The sequence below is a fragment of the Delphinapterus leucas genome, chromosome 15 (genome assembly GCF_059928025.1).
Source record: "Delphinapterus leucas isolate spDelLeu-1000000601 "Yukka" chromosome 15, BTC_Dleu_Yukka2, whole genome shotgun sequence".
Lineage (NCBI taxonomy): Eukaryota > Metazoa > Chordata > Mammalia > Artiodactyla > Monodontidae > Delphinapterus > Delphinapterus leucas.
This window is the reverse complement of record NC_143143.1, coordinates 15,100,976-15,120,107: the sequence shown is the minus strand read 5'-3', so window position 1 is coordinate 15,120,107 and position 19,132 is coordinate 15,100,976. Positions and strand designations below refer to the sequence as shown.

Genomic DNA, 19,132 nt, shown 5'->3' with positions numbered 1-19,132 from the left:
AACCCCCCAAGTGTCACATGAAGTTATTTCATATTCTTCTTGGATGTTATCTTTTCTGAAGTGTTGCTTTTGTCACATAAACAGAGCACCACAATGATACAATTGCTACTTCTTTTTTTTCTTAGTTTAGCAAAATATGAATTTTTCTTCAAACTGATCTATAGATTCAACAGAATCCCAGTCAAAATCCCAGCAGGCTTTAGAAATGCAAGGGACCCAAAATAGCTAAAACAACCTTGAAAAAGAGGAACAAAGTTGCAGGACTCACAGTTCTCAATTTCAAAACTGACTGCAAAGCTAGAATAATCAAGACAGTATGGTACTGGCATACGGACAGGCATATAGATCAATGAGATAGAATTGAAAGAAAAGAAATAAATTCTCACGCACGTGAGCAATTGGTTTTTGACAAATGTACCAAAGCAATTCAGTGGGGACAGATAATCTTTTCATCACAGGGTCCTCAGACAACTGGGTATCCTTGCAAAAAGATGAATTTAGACCCCTGCCTCACACTGTATACAAAAACTAACCGAAAATGAATTGTAGACCTAGATGTAAGAGCTAAAATACAATACTTTCAGAAGAAGACATAAGAGAAAATCTTCGTGACCTAGGATTAGGCAAAGAGTTCTTACATAAGCACCAAAATCACAGTCCACAAAAGAAAAGAAATGGTAAATTATAATTCATCAAAATTAAAAGCTTTTGTAATTCAAAGGATACAGTTTTAAAAATTAAAAGACGGGTCACAGACTGGGAGAAAATTTTGCAAATCACACATCTGATAAAGGACTTGTATCCTGAATATATGAAGAAATTCTACAACTCAATCACGAGAAGATAAATAACCCAATTACAAAATGGGCAAAGGACTTGAATAGACAGTTCTCCAAAGATACACAAATAGCCAAAAAACATATGAAAAGATGGTCAGCATCACTAATCATAAGATAAATGCAAATCAAAACCACAATTATTTTCCATTCATCTCACACCCTTTAAGAAGGCCATTATCAAAAGAACAGAAAATAACAAGTGTTGGCAGGATACAGAGAAATTGGAACCCTTGTGTACTGTAGGTAGGAATATAAAATGGGGCGGTCATCATGGAAAACAGTACAGAGGTTCTTCAAAACATTGAAAATAGCATTACTCTCTGACCCAGCAACCCTACTTCTGGGTATATATTCAAAAGAATTCAAAGCAGCATCTCAAAGAGATGTTTGCACACCCATGTTCATCACAGCATTATTCACAGTAGGTAAGAGGTGGAAGCAACCCAGATGCCCATCAACAGATGAATGGATAAAAATGTGGCATATATATATATAATGGAATATTAATGCAACCTTTAAAAAGAAGGAAGTCCTGCCACATGCAGGGTGAACCTTGAGAACATTATGCTAAGCAAAATAAGCCAGTCAGAAAGGGACAAATACTGTATGATTCCACTAATAGAAAGTTTCTAAAGTAGTAAAAACCATAGACACAGAAAATGAAAAGGTGGTTGCCAGGGGCTGGGTGCAGGGGAGTTGGTGTTTAGTGGGTATAATTTCAGTTTTGCAAGATGAAAATGTTCTGGCGATCTGTTGCACAACAGTGTGAATAGACTTGGCCCTACTGGCCTGCACAGTTGAAAATGGTTGAGATAAATTCAATGTTATGTGCTTTTTACCACAATAAAGAATAAAATCATAAAATAAATTTGGGAAAAAGAAATTTAATGGGCAAAGAATTTGAATAGACATTTCTTCAGGGGAGCTCTATGAATGCCTAAAAAGGACGTGAAAAGCTGCTCAACATCCTTAGTCAGTATGGAAATGCAAAGTAAAACCACAGCGAGTTAGTACTTCATACCCACTAGGATGGCTATAATTAAAAAGACAGAATAACGTGTTGAGGAGGTTGTCAATGAATTGGTACCTTTACACATTTCTGGTGAGAATGTAAAATGGTACAACCACTTTGGAAAAGGAAAACCATGATTTTTACTTACTTTCAATTTATATGTTCTCTTCTTTTCAGTTATAAAATTTCTTGCTTTGGGCTAGATAATTTCTAAGATCTACCTCCAAAAAACAGTTCTGGGATCTTTTTTTCTAATGAATCTTTTCTTCTTAGGTCATCAAAGGCTAAATAATGCAAGGTAGAATTCCTTTTCATTTGAAAACTAAGAAATACATATTTGATTGTATACTATTATTGTAGACATCATTTTATTAAGGAATTGGGGGGTAGGGTTGATGCTATAAGCATAGTAATTTAGTTGCCCACAGAATAGGATCACCCAGTTCTATGTTTCCGTATTACTCATTGAGACTTGCCCACCGTGGAATCCACAAGGAAGGAACTGAGGTTATTCTTCAGTTATTTTAAAAATTATTTATAAAGCCAGTTCATTCAATTTGTATTTTGGCACATAGGTAACTAAGGTGGTGATCTCCTCTTCACTTCATGCTTCTGATTATTTCCAGGCTAAGGCAAGTTATGTTTTCTTTGCCTACTGAGAAAGTGAATGAGAAAAATTCAGAATGAAATGAACAGTCCTGAATATTTATCACTATCAATGAAACTAAGGGTTTTCCCCCTTAGGGTTAGAATGCACATTAAAGAGATTTGCTTAATTTCAATAATTTACAAATCAGATTTGTAATTTTTGTGAAGATTATGATCACTTAACACTACATGTAAGGTTAAAGAAATTAACATCGCTTGGAGGTAGCCCATGGGGGCAATAGCAAGAGATCCCTCCTTTTCCCCTAAAGAACCTGAAAGCATGGGTCACCTTTGTGGAGTTAAGCACGTGGTGAATGAGAGCCAAGATGTACAAAGTGACCTTGAGGAGACTGGCTTCCTCACTCCCACCACAGGCTGCCCTTGCTCTGATTCCACACCCCCCTTTGAGATGTTCTAATTCAGTTACTATGAAGTTTGCCTCTAAGAAGAGAATGCGCTGGTCAAGCCGACTCACTTATCTTGTCTCTCACTGTGGATATTAGTGGATTGAATCCTTGTTCATAGTCTCCAGCTCTTTTTTTTTTTTTTTCGCGGTATGCGGGCCTCTCACTGTTGTGGCCTCTCCCGTTGCGGAGCACATGCTCCGGACGCGCAGGCTCAGCGGCCATGGCTCACGGGCCCAGCCGCTCCGCGGCATGTGGGATCCTCCCGGACCGGGGCACGAACCCGTGTCCCCTGCATCGGCAGGCGGACTCTCAACCACTGCGCCACTAGGGAAGGCCTCCAGCTCTTTTAAATGAATTAGAATGAATCCATCTTCCCAAGTCCTGTCCACTCTGGGACCCTAATATGACTGAGACATCAGGCCAAGCCTGGGCAGTGTTGATATAAATTGACTGGGTAGCTGGGGTGTGGAGTCTGAGAGACTCTACCTGTGACCTTCCTACATCACTTGAAGCTGCTTCCTTCATTTTCAACTTTGGTTCTAGAAAACTGCTTTAAGAAGACATACACATTTTAAAAACTTGTTTAGGATTTCAAGTGCATCACTAAATATAAAAATAAAGTACTGGTGCAGACACAAAAGAAGATGTTTAAAAAGCTGATATACCTTTTGCAGCAGGGAATCTTAAGAAGCAAAGTTTAGGGCTTCCCTGGTGGCGCAATGGTTGGGAGTCCACCTGCCGATGCGGAGGACGCGGGTTCGTGCCCTGGTCCGGGAGGATCCCACGTGCCGCGGAGCGGCTGGGCCCGTGAGCCATGGCCGCTGAGCCTGCGCGTCCGGAGCCTGTGCTCCGCAATGGGAGAGGCCACAACAGTAAGAGGCCCGTGCACCGCAAAAAAAAAAAAAAAAACAAAGTTTAAGGCAAGTGCCAATTTTTAACCAATTTAATCACAATTTCATGTTATACACATAGACACGTGTATCCGCACATGATGCATACATAATGAATGCCATTTGGTACTCATTTTCCTAACGGTTTGCTCAGGTAAGTGGGGAGAAAAGGAGGCAGCTTCAGTGTTGGCAGTGACAGTGAACTGCCAGGAAGCTCACGTCCATGGTTCTTCCATATGCTGTCTGAGGGGTCGCAGAATTCGACACCCGCCCTCGGCCGTAGATCACAGAGCTTGCGGGTTTCTCAGAGTTCATGGTGTGCAGCTGCTTTGTAGGTGCGGTGCACTTCCTTCCTCTCTGTTTTAAGCCCTGTTCTCGAGGCAGGGTCCCTGTCTCCCTTGGAGTACAGTGCCTGTGGCACCGTGGGGTTCTCAGATCGAGAATTCCCTCACTTTCTCTCTGTGTTCTTGGAAAGCAGCTTTTTTTAAGTTGACAGGTCCTAGCCTACCCTCTGCCAGTTTTCTAGACTTTACGTTAAGAATCAGCAGTGCAACCACATATCCTCACGTTGTTGTTTTTATTTTTTATTTTTATTTATTTTGGCTGTGCCGGGTCTTCGTTGCGGCATGTGGACTCTTAGTTGCAGCATGCATGCGGGATCTAGTTCCCCAACCAGGGATCGAACCTGGGCCCCCTGCATTGGGAACGCGGAGTCTTACCTACTGGACCACCAGGGAAGTCCCATGTTGTTTTTATTTTAATAGTTATGAATTACTGTCCACTTTTCACAAAAATGACTGCTGTAGCTCTAGAAAGGTATATTTACATCTTATGTACATTGAAATAACTTTCGAATGCATTCTGAACAACTTGTGCTGAGGATGGAGGGAACTTACTGATACTTTTTAACATACCTGATTCAATATCTGAACGTTGTTTTTTTTCTTATAGGGCTCGTGCAATTCGCTTCAGACAGGACAGTAATGAAGCAGTTGGAGGATTCTTCTCCCAGATTGGGCAGCTATATATGGTGCATCATCTTTGGGGTATGTTTTTTTCCCTTCATTTTTGTATTCCTGGGATTTCAGAGTTCATTACTAACTAACTTGTCCTAGGCAGTGAATCGTATCTCAAGTCAGGAACCTTAAACACTGCTGCTGAGCCAAATGTCCCAGATGGAACGTAGGTGCTGGGCTACCCGGAACAAGAGGTCAGTAGTGCAGGGTCCACAGATGTGCAGCACGTCAGTGCGCTGGTGAAAGTGAGAGTGGGGCGAGGCAGCAGCCCCGGGCAAGGGGAGATGATAGAGCTGCCCCCGGCTCCCTCAGGGACGGTCCTGCATTCCATGCAGAGGAGGTGCCCACACGCGCGCCCACCCCCTGCCTTGGGTCTGACTCCACTGCCCCAGAAGCCCTTCTCTCGCCTTTTCCATCCCCGCCCACTTTGGTTTGGCACCATCTTTGGTGTCTTTCAGGGCCTGACTCAGATGTTCCCCTTTGTCCCCAAGGGAATGTCGCTGTCCCCTGAGCCCCCAGAGCCCAATACTGTGTGTGTGTGGTCACAGTCATGGCTGTTTATGTCTGTCTACCTGCTGAACAGGTACCGGGTCTCAGCAGTAGCTTGGTTCATTCTGGGCACATTTGTAAATGGTTATTAAAGAGATGAAAAGCATGACTTTTTCCAAACCTCATTAATTTGCTGAGGTGTTGGTTTGCCCTGTTTGGTCCACCAAGTGCTGCGGAGTCACGTGCCTGCTGGGTTAGCAGGAGGCTCAGAGACGGGTGACAGGTCTGCTGAGCGGGAAAGCAAACCTGAGGGACAGGCCACCAGGCCATGCGCGGTGAGTGACGCAGGGAGTTCCAGTTGGGGCCCTCCGCGTTAGGAGTGTGTATCGGGATATAAAGGGATACAAAGCTATGAATTTGGGGAAAACCAATGAAAGGTGGAATACGAGCTAGACTTCAGCATCTAGATGGGACTGACAGGTAGAGGTGGGAAGGAGGGGCTGGAACAGCCATGGAGACACAGGAAATTATAAAAAGTGCTCAGGAAACTACAGGTAGTGCCGATGGGCTAAACGGTAAGATACCTGCCGGGGACCTGGGTCTAAATGGGTGAGTTGAGGCAAGAAAAGTCATTTTCACATTGTGCCCCTGGGACCTTTCCCTGAAACCCTCCGTGTCTGGGGAGGAAACCCCACTCCAAGCCCCCGCCAGCCACTGCTCACCTCAGCCACACACACTGGGCTTCCCCGGCATTTAAAAGATTGAAACCTGCACCAAATGATTAGAGGCCACCAGTAACCCTCAGCTCCCGGAATGTCAGGGGCAGTGGTGTTCCTGGGAGCTGTTTTCTAGCCAGCTGAGATTTGACCTCCTAAGGATCAGAGTTTTCAAATGGAGTAGATTTGCAAACAGATCTTTAAAAGATGTGTTCTGTGTCCCTGCCTTTTGATTATACTAACTGTAATTTAACCTTTATGGGTTCAAGGTGGGAGTGAAGTCATTTTTATCATTATTTTTTAGTGCATGATCTGTCCAGAGGATATAAGCTGAAAAGACAGACCCCTCCCCTTCCCCAGCCTGGAGGAGCCTCTGAGGGCGGCCTCTGTAGTGAGCGAGCGCGGAGACGGATGGGTCAGGACCCACGTGCTTTGGCGCACAGGCAGAGGTCAGGCACATGTCTACTCTGAGGCCCTGCCCTTCTCCACCTTCCTTTTTGTCTCGAGTCTGTGTCCCCAGTGTCCACTGCCCACTTCCTACTTTATAGGAAAAAGTCTTGAGATGTGCAGAGATGAATTCTCAGTTGTCTGCCCCCAAAACTTAGCCTCACTTTTCCATTTTTTTTAGAGAAAGAGAACCAACATTTATCAAGCACCTCCAGTGTGTTGGTTATTTATGCACCACTCCCTTTAATCCTTACAGCCACACACCACAAATGAGATACCTGTGACTCACAGGTGGTGAATAAATCACCCAGGACCCACAGCTGTTCAGGAGCTGAGCCAGGCTCAGACGTCGGCAAGTCTGGCTTCAAAGCAGGTCTTCCCTCCAGCACAGCCCCCCTTCCTGTTACCCTTGCACATGATGCCATCCCTCCCCCACCTCCTCAAGGCCTCGCTGCAGCCACGGCTCCTCCACCACCCCATCTGTGGCCTCCTTCCCTTAGTATATGAATGGGCTCAGTGCCTCCCATCTTTAAAAGCCTCCCCAAACCCAAAGGTGCATTGACAGATGAACAAAATGTGGTTTGTTCAAATTCATAGAAGCAGAATGTAGAGTAAAGTGTATCGGGTTGGGAGAAGAGGGGAATGGGAAGATATTGTTCAATGGATAATGGTGGCACAACGTGAATGTACTTAATGCCACTGAACTACACATTTAAAAATAGTTAAAACAGTAAATTTTGTTATGTATATTTTATCCCCCCCCCAATTTTTTTTTTAATTAAGAAAATTTGTAAAAGAACACAGGCCTCCAAACTGTGTTCCCTGCGGGGGGTAGGGCAGGGGGGTGGCGAGGGGTCACCACATGGTACCCTAGGTGTGCATCCGACCCCGGTGAGGACACTGCCGCTTGTCACATGAATGTTAACTGTTTTCCTCCGGGTGGTGAGAGGTAAAAGATTTTGTTTTCCTTCTATTTTTCAGCATCTTCAACATTTTATGTAATAAATTTATACTCCATTACTAGTGGAGGGAGCTTTTGTCTTTAGATGGTCAGATTGCTAGGCCTGCAAGGTTAGGTCTTCTCATAGGGAGAAGGAAGCCCCAAAACAGAAACTAGAACTGAGTAGGGAGCCCTGGGTGATCTCTTAGTCACGACTGACACCGTGTCCAGATGCCTAGGAGGCATTTCCCTGGTCACTGGTTGGAAGGATCTTGCCCGGGTTGGGAGTCAGAGACCAAAGCACCTGGGTGAGATATCCAAATTGTACCCCAAGGACTCTGACCCTTGGCCCGTGCTCTTCCCTCCACCTGGAGTGCCTTTCCCTCCCGTTCCCGCGTGTCGATGATAAAATGGCCTTTTCAACCTGAAGACCCACTTGGTCAGATCACAGCTTCCAGGCAGCTCTCCCTGGTCAGCTGTGTTCTCCCTGTTGGGTCTCTTTGTTCTCCACTGCCTTGAATACAGTCTCACCCAGATCACTGTAGTGCTTTATAAATGCTGAGAAAAATGGAATCTAATATTGCTTATTCGTAGTCTGACAGTGTGGTTACAGATTTAACATGTATTGAGGAAGTTCACTTGGTTTGTAAAGGCACGTCTTGAATCTGCTAGACTGTGAGTCTTGAGAGCGCATGGTTTTGCGTCTCCCACGAGGCCTAACAGTTGCTCAAAAGAGCCAGCTCACCGTCATTCCAGCTTAGTACTGAGTTCCCAAAGTATAGGCGGTCCCTGACTTACGACGGCTCAACTTAGAATTTTCCAACTTTACGATGGTGCAAAAGTGATCCACATTTAGTAGAAACTCTACTTCACATTTTGAATTTTGCTCTTTTCCTGGGCTTTCTATACATTCTCTCGTGATGCTGGGCAGTGGCAGCCGCAGCTCCCAGTCAGCTACACAATCACAAGGGTGAACAACCAATACACTTAAAACTATTCTGTTTCTTACTTTTAGTGCAGTATTCAGTAAGTTACATGAGATATTCAACACTTTATTAATGAAATAGGCTCTGCATCAGATGATTTTGCCCAACTGTAGGCTAATGTGAGTGTTCTGAGCACGTTTAAGCTAAGCTAGGCTAAGCTCGTCTATTGCAGTAGGTTAGGTGTATTGAATGCATTTTCGACTTAACAATATTTTTGGCTTACACTGGGTTTATTGGGATGTAACCCCATCATAAGTTGAGGAAGGTCTGTAGGCTCTTTGAGAAAATGAGGAGTGCAGCAGAATCAACACTTAATGGATACACAGTTGACCCTTGAACAACACAGGTTTGAACTGCTGGGGTCCACTTATATGCAGATCTTTTTCAGTAAGTACACACAGTACTATATGACCTATAGCTGGTCAAATCCAAGGGTACAGAACCATGGATACAGAGGGCCGGCTATGGGATTTGAGCACCTGCAGATTTTGGTGTTCACAGCGGATCCTGAAACCAGTCTCCCACTGTACTAGTGGAATTATGTTTGGTTTAAGTCTTAATTCTTCTGTGTGGCTATTTTTAAGCTTACAAGGATCTTCAGACCAGGGAAGATATACGGAATGCAGCATGGCATAAACACGGCTGGGAAGAACTGGTATATTATACAGGTAATATCTTAATGGGCATAAAACATTTCATTCTTCTCATCTCATTGTTTTGATGTTCTCTCACCCTGAAGCTAATATGTATTTAAAAAAAAAATAGTACGTTGCTCTAGGATCGTGAATTGTAAGGTTGAGGGAATGGAGAAATAGTCATATTTTTCTTTGACAGTTATAGGACATTTTTTCAATAGAGAATATTCACTCTTTCAAGTATGTATGTCGTCTGGTACAGTTCTCAGATCTTCATGTGTTGTAAATTTTACATCATTACCCTTTTTGTGCATTTCTGTATTCTCTGAAAATTTATTATACAAATAAATTTTTTTCTAAGCTTTTCCTTTCTCATCAAAATTGTCCATTCCCCAAAGCATTACAATTTAATACAGCAATTAAAAAGTAATTTTGAAAATTAATTTGGTATTTAGACTTTCCATATGTACATGTGTATGCATGTGTACATGTGTGTACACCTATACATGTATGTATACCTGTACACACACACACACACACATATACATATACACACACACTATGAAATCCTAGTTGCTTGATTTTTAGAAGAAAACAACCAGGCTGAATACCACCCAATGACACCAATGCAGGTACCACCTATGTTGCACGTCAGGTACATTTAAGCCCATATCCTACCAGGAAGATCAAAGAGTAATTTGTTCTGGAAAATAACTATTATCTTGTCTTTTAATTCAAAAAAATCATATAACTGTATGTGGCTTTGCTGTTTTTTCTTACATTTCCATAAGTTCCCAAAGATGTGTTCTACTTAGCACTGACAGTTCTACAAGTACAGTGTATTTGTTCCTTTATACAGGATACAGTCAAATTATTTGATGTTATATAAATTTTAATTCAGTTGAAAGAACCTTCTGAGAAAGCACCATTTTTCTCACAATATGGACTTTCCTAATTTCCTACAAATGAAACAGACACGTTTCCGACAGAATGTTTTAATATCATCTTATAGGATGACAGCTGATCTGTCATTAGCTTGTGTATTTCTTCCCCTGAGATCAGTCCTAAGTATTCCAGTACTCTATTCTGATTTCAAGCAGCATGTCTTCTGAATATTCTTAGCAACCTATTTGTTAATGTATATTTACTGCAGTCTGTTTAGAAAAGAACGAGCCTAGTAATCTTGATCTTTGTTTTCAGTCCCACTTATTCAGGAAATGGAATCCAGAATCATGATCCCACAGAAGACTTCACCCCTCCAGTAAAGCTACAGAATTTTGATGTGCCTACATAAATTTATGTGACAAGTACTTGTCATAAATTAATTTGAACTGTATATGAAGTGAAAAGAAACACTGAAGTGTAAACTGCTGTATATAGCTTGTAAGAGACCTCTTTTCTTTAAAATTTACAAAATCACAAGAAAGTAAACTATTACAGTTTGGCTGATTGTAGCAGTGCTCTGTAGTCCTCTGAAACATCCCTGTATTTGTCGAATATACCTTACGATACCGGGCCACCTCTCCCCACCCTCCAGGAAAAGAGGGCCCAAATTAAAATTGGAATCGTCTCCAAATAAGAATCCAACCATGGAAAAAAGTTAGCCATTTCTTTATAAAAAGCAAATCTGTTTTATAATTACAGATTTTTAGACAAATTTCTTGTATCAGGAAGAAATATAAATTTTGTCATGTTTCTGTAGCATTTTTCTGAGTCTCAGACTAGGAACAAATTATAAGTGTACCCAATACCTGCAAATGTTTTACTTCACTCTCATTTTTAATGTCAGCATAATAAACGTGTATCATTACTGAGTTGGAAGTGGTTGATCGGTAATTCAGTCTCCACATTGTGTATCATGATATCTTTATATGAGAGGAAAAAATGGCTTGAACCTGTGTATCATATGTGACTTTGAAATGAACACCTTGAATAGCACTAATTTTTATTTGTAATATTTTTCTATAACAAAACGAGTAGCACTAGGAAAAGAGGTTTTATTTTGTAAACAATCACCTGTGACCTCAGACATTCTCTGGTTAATATTTTAGTAAGCTCACAGACGATTTTTCCAAGATCATGTATGAGGGGTGGTGCATGTTGCGATTTCAGTTGGCATAAAGCTGCATACTTTGTCTAGCTCTGATTAGTTTTTAATATAGTGTGCCAGTTTTGTGACTGTAATCATGTCAAAGTCCTGTTGAAATGAAAAATTATGTCTGACCCCCAGATCAAAGAATTTATGTTAAAGTGTGAATAAAAATCTCATACCAAATGTCAAGCTTTTACATGCGAATGGTTTTCTCCAAGAACATATAAAATTCAATAAAATCCTCTTAATTTTCACATATTACATGTTTGCGATCTTTTTTTAATGACTGGTGCTGAGAATGACTCTGTCACTCTTGAAAGGTGGCTTGTCCCAGTTCAATGGGCATATGTGCATCTACAGAGTAAAATATTAAATAGGCTCATCGGCCGCTCCTTATGGCCACTTGGTAGGTGTTATGAGGAATGGGTGTTTGGGTACCAGCGCATGATGGCCTGATGTTTGGGGGCTGGAGCTGCCAGTGGAAGAACAGGCTGTGCTCCTTGAGGGGGTACTTATCCTCCTGGGTGTTGAGTTCCTTAACCTATAAAATGGGGAGGTTGAATCCAATAGCCTTTAAGGTCCCTTCAGCTCTGAATTTCTGTAACTGGCTCTTCATGGTGGCACAGGAAGCAGTGGGAGAGAGAGGGTATAGCAAGCTCTGGCACAGAAAACCTGCAGTGTAGCACCAGCTACCCTACTGATTAGATGCTCTGAGCATGTTTGCAGCATGTGAATGAAAACTATATGAAACTGCTTTCTAAACTACTTAAAGAAAAATGGTAGAATTACTATTACTAGTAAAGGTAATCTAGCTATTCAGAACTGAAAAAAAATTGCTGGGGACAGGGAATTTTCACTTACAAAATTGCGTGGACCTGTAAATGAAACAAGCCCTGCAGAGGTCAGGAATCTTCTATCATACACTGGTGTATTCGGGTCCAGAGAAACAGAACCAATAGGATATCTAGATATAGATATATCTGGGGGTGTGAGGAAGGAAGGACGGGGAGTTTGGGATTAGCAGAGGCAAACTATTATATATAGGCTGGATAAACAACCAGGACCTACTGTGTAGCACAGGGAACTATATTCAACATCCTGTGACAAAACATAATGAAAAGAAGATGAAAATATATATATGTGTATAACTGAGTCACTCTGCTGTACAGAAGAAATTAACACACTTTGTAAATCAACTACACTCCAATAAATTTTTTTTAAAGATATATTTAAGAGGAGATTTATTATAGGAATTGGCTCATGCCATTCTGGAAGCCAAGAAGTCCCATAGTCTGTTGTCTGCCAGCTGGAGAACCAAGAAACCCAATGGTAAGATTCTGTCCAAGTCCAAAGGCCTGAGAATCAGGGGGAACTGATGGTGTTAACTCCCAGCCCAAGGTCAAAGGCCCAAGAACCAGAAGCTCCAGTATCAGAGCAAAAGGTGGGCATCCTACCTCAAAAAGAGAGTGAATTTGCCCTTCCTTCACCTTTTTGTTCCATTCATGTCCCTGACAGATGGGGTGATGTCCACCCACATTGGGGAGGGTAATGCGCTTTACCCAGTCTATTGAATCACATGCTAATCTCTTCCAGGAAAACCCTCACAGACACACCCAGAAATAAGGTTTTACCATCTGAGCATCCCTTAGGCCAGTCAAGTTGACACATAAAATTAACCATCACACTGGGCTCAAGAGCTTCCCCAAACTGCCTCATCCACCTGACTCCCTGTCCATGGGCCATTCAATATCTGGTGAGGACCAGAGTGTCCAGGTGCCAAACAGAATATGAAATGATATTTTCTTTTAGAAATAGTTCACTCCTCTCTTTCTGCCTTGCTTTCTGTTCAGAAAAGCATAGAGGGGACTTCCCTGGTGGTCCAGTGGTAGAGAATCCACCTTCCGATGGAGGGGACAGGGGTTCGATCCCTGGTCAGGGAACTAAGATCCCACATGCTGCAGGGCAACTAAGGTCACGTGCCTCAACTAGAGAGCCCGCGTGCCACAACTAAGACCCGACGCATCCAAAAACAATAAAAATAAATAAATTAAATAAATATTTTTTAAAAAAAAGAAAAGCGTAGAGCAATAAACCAACTCTAAAACGGAGTTCGGGACTTCCCTGGTGGCGCAGCGGGTGAGAATCTGCCTGGCAATGAGGGGGACACGGGTTCGATCCCTGGTCTGGGAGGATCCCACATGCCTCGGAGCAGCTAAGTCGGTGCGCCACAACTACTGAGGCTGCGCTCTAGAGTCCGCGAACCACAACTATTGAGCCCACTGCGCCACAACTACTGAAGCCCGCGTGCCTAGAGCCTGTGCTCTGCAACAGAAGCCACCGCAATGAGAAGCCCGTGCACTGCAATGAAGAGTAGCCCCCACTCGCCACAACTAGAGAAAGCCTGCACGCAGCAACAAAGACCCAATGCAGCCAAAAATAAATACATAAAATAAATAAATTTAAAAAAATAAAATATAAAATCAGCTCATATAGTGAAAAAATAAAATAGTTCTTTCAGAATACACCCTCCTCTAGAGTCCTGAGGAATTTCTGTCCTAATTAAGTCATTGGGTTTCACAAGGCAGCAAAAAAGCCCCACACTGGGCTTTAGTCTTCATTCAACTCAACAAACGTTGAGCTTCTGTTATGTGCCAAGCACCAGGCACTTGGAATAATATGAACAAAACATGACCCCTGCCCTTGAGAAGCTTACAGTCCAGTGAGAGGAGACTGGCAATTAAAATAAAAAACGCTGTAAGTTACATGGTATGGTAGAAGTTGATAAATGCTGTAGTGGAAGAAGGTAGAATGGGTAATGGAGATCAGGAATCTGAGGGGGGGTTGGGAGGGGCAGTACGTAATATTATATACATTTGATTAGAGTTGGCCTTGCTGAAAAGCTGAGATTTAAAACTGAAGGAGCTGGGCCTCCCTAGTGGCACAGTGGTTGGGAGTCCACCTGCCAATGCAGGAGACACAGGTTCATGCTCTGGTCCGGGAGGATCCCACATGCCGCGGAGCAACTAAGCCCGTGTGCCACAACTACTGAACCTGCGCTCTAGAGCCTGCGAGCCACAACCACTGAAGCCCACACGCCTAGAGCCTGTGCTCTGCAACAAGAGAAGCCACTGCAATGGGAAGCCCGCGCACCGCAACGAAGAGTAGCCCCCGCTCGCTGCAACTAGAGAAAAGCCCGCGTGCAGCAACAAAGACCCAAAGCAGCCAAAAATAAAAACAAACAAATTTTTAAAAAATAAAAATAAAGTCAGTGGGAAGTGAATGTAGACAGAGAAGAGGACCAAGGTGAGGATGAACCAGGAAGGGAGAGTGAGACACCACCAGGGAAACAGGAAGAAACTCAAGGAAGTGGGATATCATGAAAGCCAAGTGAAGAAAGTCCATCAAGGATGAGATCACTTGCGTCAAATGCTACTGCGAGGCTGGGTTGGATGAAGGCTGACAAAGGATCATTAATTTAGCAACACAGTGGTCACTTGGTGACTTTTGACAGGAACATTCTATTAATAAGCTAATTTATCAAATTAACACTTTATTTTAGCAGTTCCTGCCCAATTTGTCAAATTCTTTTATTAAACCCCCAGAATAGAACAAATTATATTAATTTGTCCAACTATTAATTTTCCCTGGCAATATTCAAAACTTCCAAACTCACTTTCCATTCATTGGGTATAAGTCTGGTGATTATTACTTATATAAGCCAACTAATTTTTAATTATAGTTCATGTGATATCATCCCTACTACTTTTTTTTTTAATTTATTTACTTTATATTTGGCTGTGTTGGGTCTTCGTTGCTGTGCACGGGCTTTCTCTAGCTGTGGTAAGCGGGCTTCTCATTGCGGTGGCTTCTCTTGTTGTGGAGCACAGGCTCTAGGTGCACAGGCTTCAGTAGTTGTGGCTCGCAGGTTCTAGAGCGCAGGCTCACTAGTTGTGGTGCACGGACTTAGATGCTCCACGACATGTGGGATCTTCCAGGACCAGGGCTGGAACCTGTGTCCTCTGCATTGGCAGGCGGATTCTCAACCACTGCACCACTAGGGAAACTGATCCCTACTACTTTTTAAAAGCCCTCTTGGAACCACACTTTGCTCTCCTCCCAACTAGCACTTGACAGAATCTGCTTCTTTTCCCTTATTCTCACAGCTGCCTGTGAAATATCCTTTTCTTCAGTTCTACATTAAACTTTTAAATTTCTTACTAAACTTATACTCTCAGTTTCTGGCTGAGACATAATAGATGTTCAGTAATATGCCTGATGAGTCGACAGAAGGAAGAGAGGGAGAAAGGGAAGGAAGGGAAAAGGAAAGTATAGAGACTGTCAGTTCTGGGAATTCCCTGGTGGTCCAGTGGTTAAGACTCCAAGCTTCCACTGCAGGGGGCACGGGTTCGATACCTGGTCGGGGAAACTAAGATCCCAGATGCTGTTTGGCAAAAAAGAAAAAAAAAAAAATCTTTATAGAGACTGTCAGTTCTAATTGGAAGATACATGGGACTCTCAGAAAGCAGATACTGCCGTGCCTTTATTCCTACTATTTTCATATTCTAGAAATCCTTAGAAATACATTCTGCCTAGATAAGCTCCATAAAAACAATTTAAAAGGAAGACAATAAACATATACAGAAATATGCTCAGAGTTGGAAACTGTGATAAGCAAAGTACTGAAGAGTCCTCTGTTAACTAGTACTAAAACTAGTACTTTTTCCAGAGTTCAGTTAACCGTTAAAAATGAAACCACTGGGGCTTCCCTGGTGGCGCAGTGGTTGAGAATCTGCCTGCCAGTGCAGAGAACACAGGTTCGAGCCTTCGTCCGGGAAGATCCCACATGCCATGGAGCAACTAAGCCCGTGCGCCACAACTACTGAGCCTGTGCTCTAGAGCCCGCGAGCCACAACTACTGAGCCCACGTGCCACAACTACTGAAGCCTGCATGCCTAGAGCCTGTGCTCCGCAACAAGAGAAGCCACCACAATGAGAAGCCCATGCACCGCAACAAAGAGTAGCCCCCGCTCACCGCAACTAGAGAAAGCCCGTGCACAGCAACCAAGACCCAATGCAGCCGAAAATAAATAGATAAATAAATTAAAAAAAAAATGAAACCACTTGTATTTTTTGCAAAACAGGTCTTCCATCGTAGGAAGTAAAATTTTATCTACTGTATTAATATATGTTAACACTTGTGATCACAGTTCAGGGTGGATTCTCTCAGCCCCAGTAAATTGTTAACACTCTAGTAATACATAAGATCAGGAATGCTGTGGAAATCACTGGCCTGGGTTCCAGCTCTGAATGTGACCTTGTAGCAGTCATTAACTTCTCTGAGATTGCTTCCTGTCTGTTAAAAATACGGCAGTGATATCTGACCTCAGGCCTATGAGAATCACATGAGGAACATGTGAAAACACCTTGGAAAATGTGAAAATAAGCAGTGTGACTTATGGTCAGATCACTCCCCAAGTTTTCTGAACCTGATCATAAAGATTCTGAGGGTCGTAGAGGCAAAAGCCACCATGCCGTGCCATCACTTACTGGGGCCGACTACTTCAATCTCTGGAATCTCTTGCTACACTCCTGCCCCAGGTCTAGAATGCTGTCCCCTGCTCTTGGGAATGGCAGCCAGGTGGGCCTCCCTAGATGTCATGGAGAAACACTTGTCTCCACTGGAAGAGAGAGCGAGAACCCAATTCTCAATTTTTTTCTTTTTACAAAACCCAATGCTCATAATCAGAATGAAAAATGGTGGGTGTCACAAGGATAGGAAGCCACATAACACTGCCACTGGTTTCTGAATCCTGTCCTGGTGTCACCATATACATAACTCCTGGGAGAGCCTTTCGGTCGCTGTTTCCAGTCAGCCCAGAATTAGAAAAGCATGCAAGAGGTTAGCACAGTTCTTGGGACATTTCAAACTCGCCCCGCTGACACAACAAAGAAGGGACTGTGCCTGCTGCTTCTGTGCAGCTTGTGAAGCTGGGCAGCCTGGGGGCCAGAGGAGGGGCTGTATAATCGGTATAAAAGGTTCTCTGTGGGTATCATGATTCCTCAGCAGATCAGACTCCTCTGAGCCAAATTCAGCACGTACCCGCCCTGTTCAGGCTGCTGCCCAGTGGAGGGCAGGCTCTGAAGGCCCGGCAGTTAGAACGGATGGCACAGCATGGTGGCTTTTGCCTCTACGACCCTCAGAATCTTTATGATCAGGTTCAGAAAACTTGGGGAGTGATCTGACCACACGTCACACTGCCTATTTTCACATTTTCCAAGGTGTTTTCCCATGTTCCTCATGTGATTCTCATAGCCCTGAGGTCAGATATCACTGCCCTATTTTTAACAGACAGGAAACAAGCTCATAGAAGTTAACCTGCCCACCCGGCTTGCTCCAGCTTATGCACGCAGGGTGGTAGCAGAGGCTGAAACAGTCTGAAGCACCCTTCACAGGCCTGGCAGGCCTGGCCCTGCCCCCTTGCACCTCTGAGAGTGCCAACACCGCAAAACAGCTTCGAAGAGAGCTGCCAGCGAGCACTCACAGTTACGAAACAACTGCCTTGCTGTCTGGGGCCTCGGTTAAAGGTTGCCAAACTCATTTCACGGCTCTCCTACAAAAACTTTGATCTGGAAGGAAGCTTGATTCATCTGATTTGATTATTTGGCTAAATAATTATCTGACAAATTGGCCAAATTTGATTATTTGGTTAAATTATAAATTTTTCAAATAACTCCCAATGTTAAACCCTTCCGGCCTTTTCTACTTAATTATCCAATAGTATCCACTCATGGCCTGCCTCTTCCTAAACCTGTGTCTCTGTCTTCCCCCCGGCTTCCCACCAGGGAGAGAATATAATCTCCTACTTTCAAAGCATGTTCTGAAATGTCCCTTTCAAGGCGCTACTCAGAATAAACATGAACCTGGGCTTTCAGGTCCTCCCAAGCCCTCTGTAAGAAAGAAATTGTTCATATATGTTCTGAGGAGTTATTTCTTAATCCATTTAAGGGCAAACACTGATCTTCATTTGGGATGAGTAAAACTTGTTTTCAGTTCTCCTAGTTCATGTGATTATCAAATATCCATTTTTTAAGGTCCGTACTTTTGTTTAAGGCGCCATGGTTATCTTTCTAAAAAAATCTCTGCAACGTTCCCTATATGACAAATACCAAGAGGTAGTAAAAGCACTTCCATCCCTCTGGCCCAGCGTTTCCCTCAGTGGCGGGGGCTGAGTGGTGGATTCACTGTGACAAGCACTCTGCCCTGTGCTCAGGAGGGTCTCGACTCCTTGGTTCCTTGCCAAACACTTAAATACTTGAATTACTGGATACTGAAATACATGATAGGCAGAATTAAAAATTCTACAAATCGGGAATTTTCTGGCGGTCCAATGGGTTAGGACTCAGTGCTTTCACTGCTGAGTACCTGAGTTCAATCCCTGGTCGGGGAACTAAGATCCCACAAGCTGCGTGGTGTGGCTCAAAAGAAAAAAAAAAAAAATTCTACAAATCTGTTCTCATATGTGGATAAACTTTTATTTATATATAAAGGGAAAACCAATTTCACTTAAAGCTGCCTAATCCATATTTCCAATAATGAAGGTGTTTAATTTACTATCCACCTTCAAAAGCCTTCAAATAAAATATAGCTAGGAAAATACATAAAGAATTCAAATTATAAAACTCTCCAGGTAATTAAATGGTCATAATAATACCGGAGCTACTGTTAAAAAAAAAAAAAAAGAACCACAATGTTCTACGAGCCCTAACTATAGTTTACTTGGAAGTACAGATAATCAGTACTAAATTTATATATTAAGTCCTAATATGCAATTGGAAGCAAACAGTATCAAACTGTATAACTTTTAAAAATTAACCTGAAGTTGTTATGAACTGTATAAAAACTGATCTTATTCTTCCAGTTCTCCCAAAAGCTCTACAAAATCAGTGATGTACCATTCCGAGTTGTCCTTTACTTGTTGCCTGATCACATTTCCTCCAAATCCAATGAAAACATC

General features: G+C 42.8%; 2 protein-coding genes across 4 annotated transcripts in view; one reads left to right on the top strand and one right to left on the bottom strand.

Moving 5' to 3' along the window:
• Positions 1 to 11,375, top strand: part of NIPSNAP2 (nipsnap homolog 2) — a 27,564-nt gene extending 16,189 nt beyond the window's left edge. The window contains exons 8-10 of one of the 2 annotated variants that reach the window (XM_022588186.2): positions 4,748 to 4,842; positions 8,975 to 9,058; positions 10,226 to 11,375. In XM_022588186.2, coding sequence (XP_022443894.1) covers positions 4,748 to 4,842; positions 8,975 to 9,058; positions 10,226 to 10,290 — 244 coding nt within the window. In that variant the 3' untranslated portion in view covers positions 10,291 to 11,375. The other variant, XM_089895843.1, reaches the window with a different exon arrangement.
• PSPH (phosphoserine phosphatase) overlaps positions 10,991 to 19,132 on the bottom strand; it is a 57,663-nt gene continuing 49,521 nt past the window's right edge. For both annotated transcript variants that reach the window (XM_089895844.1, XM_089895845.1), the window contains one exon: positions 10,991 to 19,132. In XM_089895844.1, coding sequence (XP_089751970.1) covers positions 19,025 to 19,132 — 108 coding nt within the window. In that variant the 3' untranslated portion in view covers positions 10,991 to 19,024.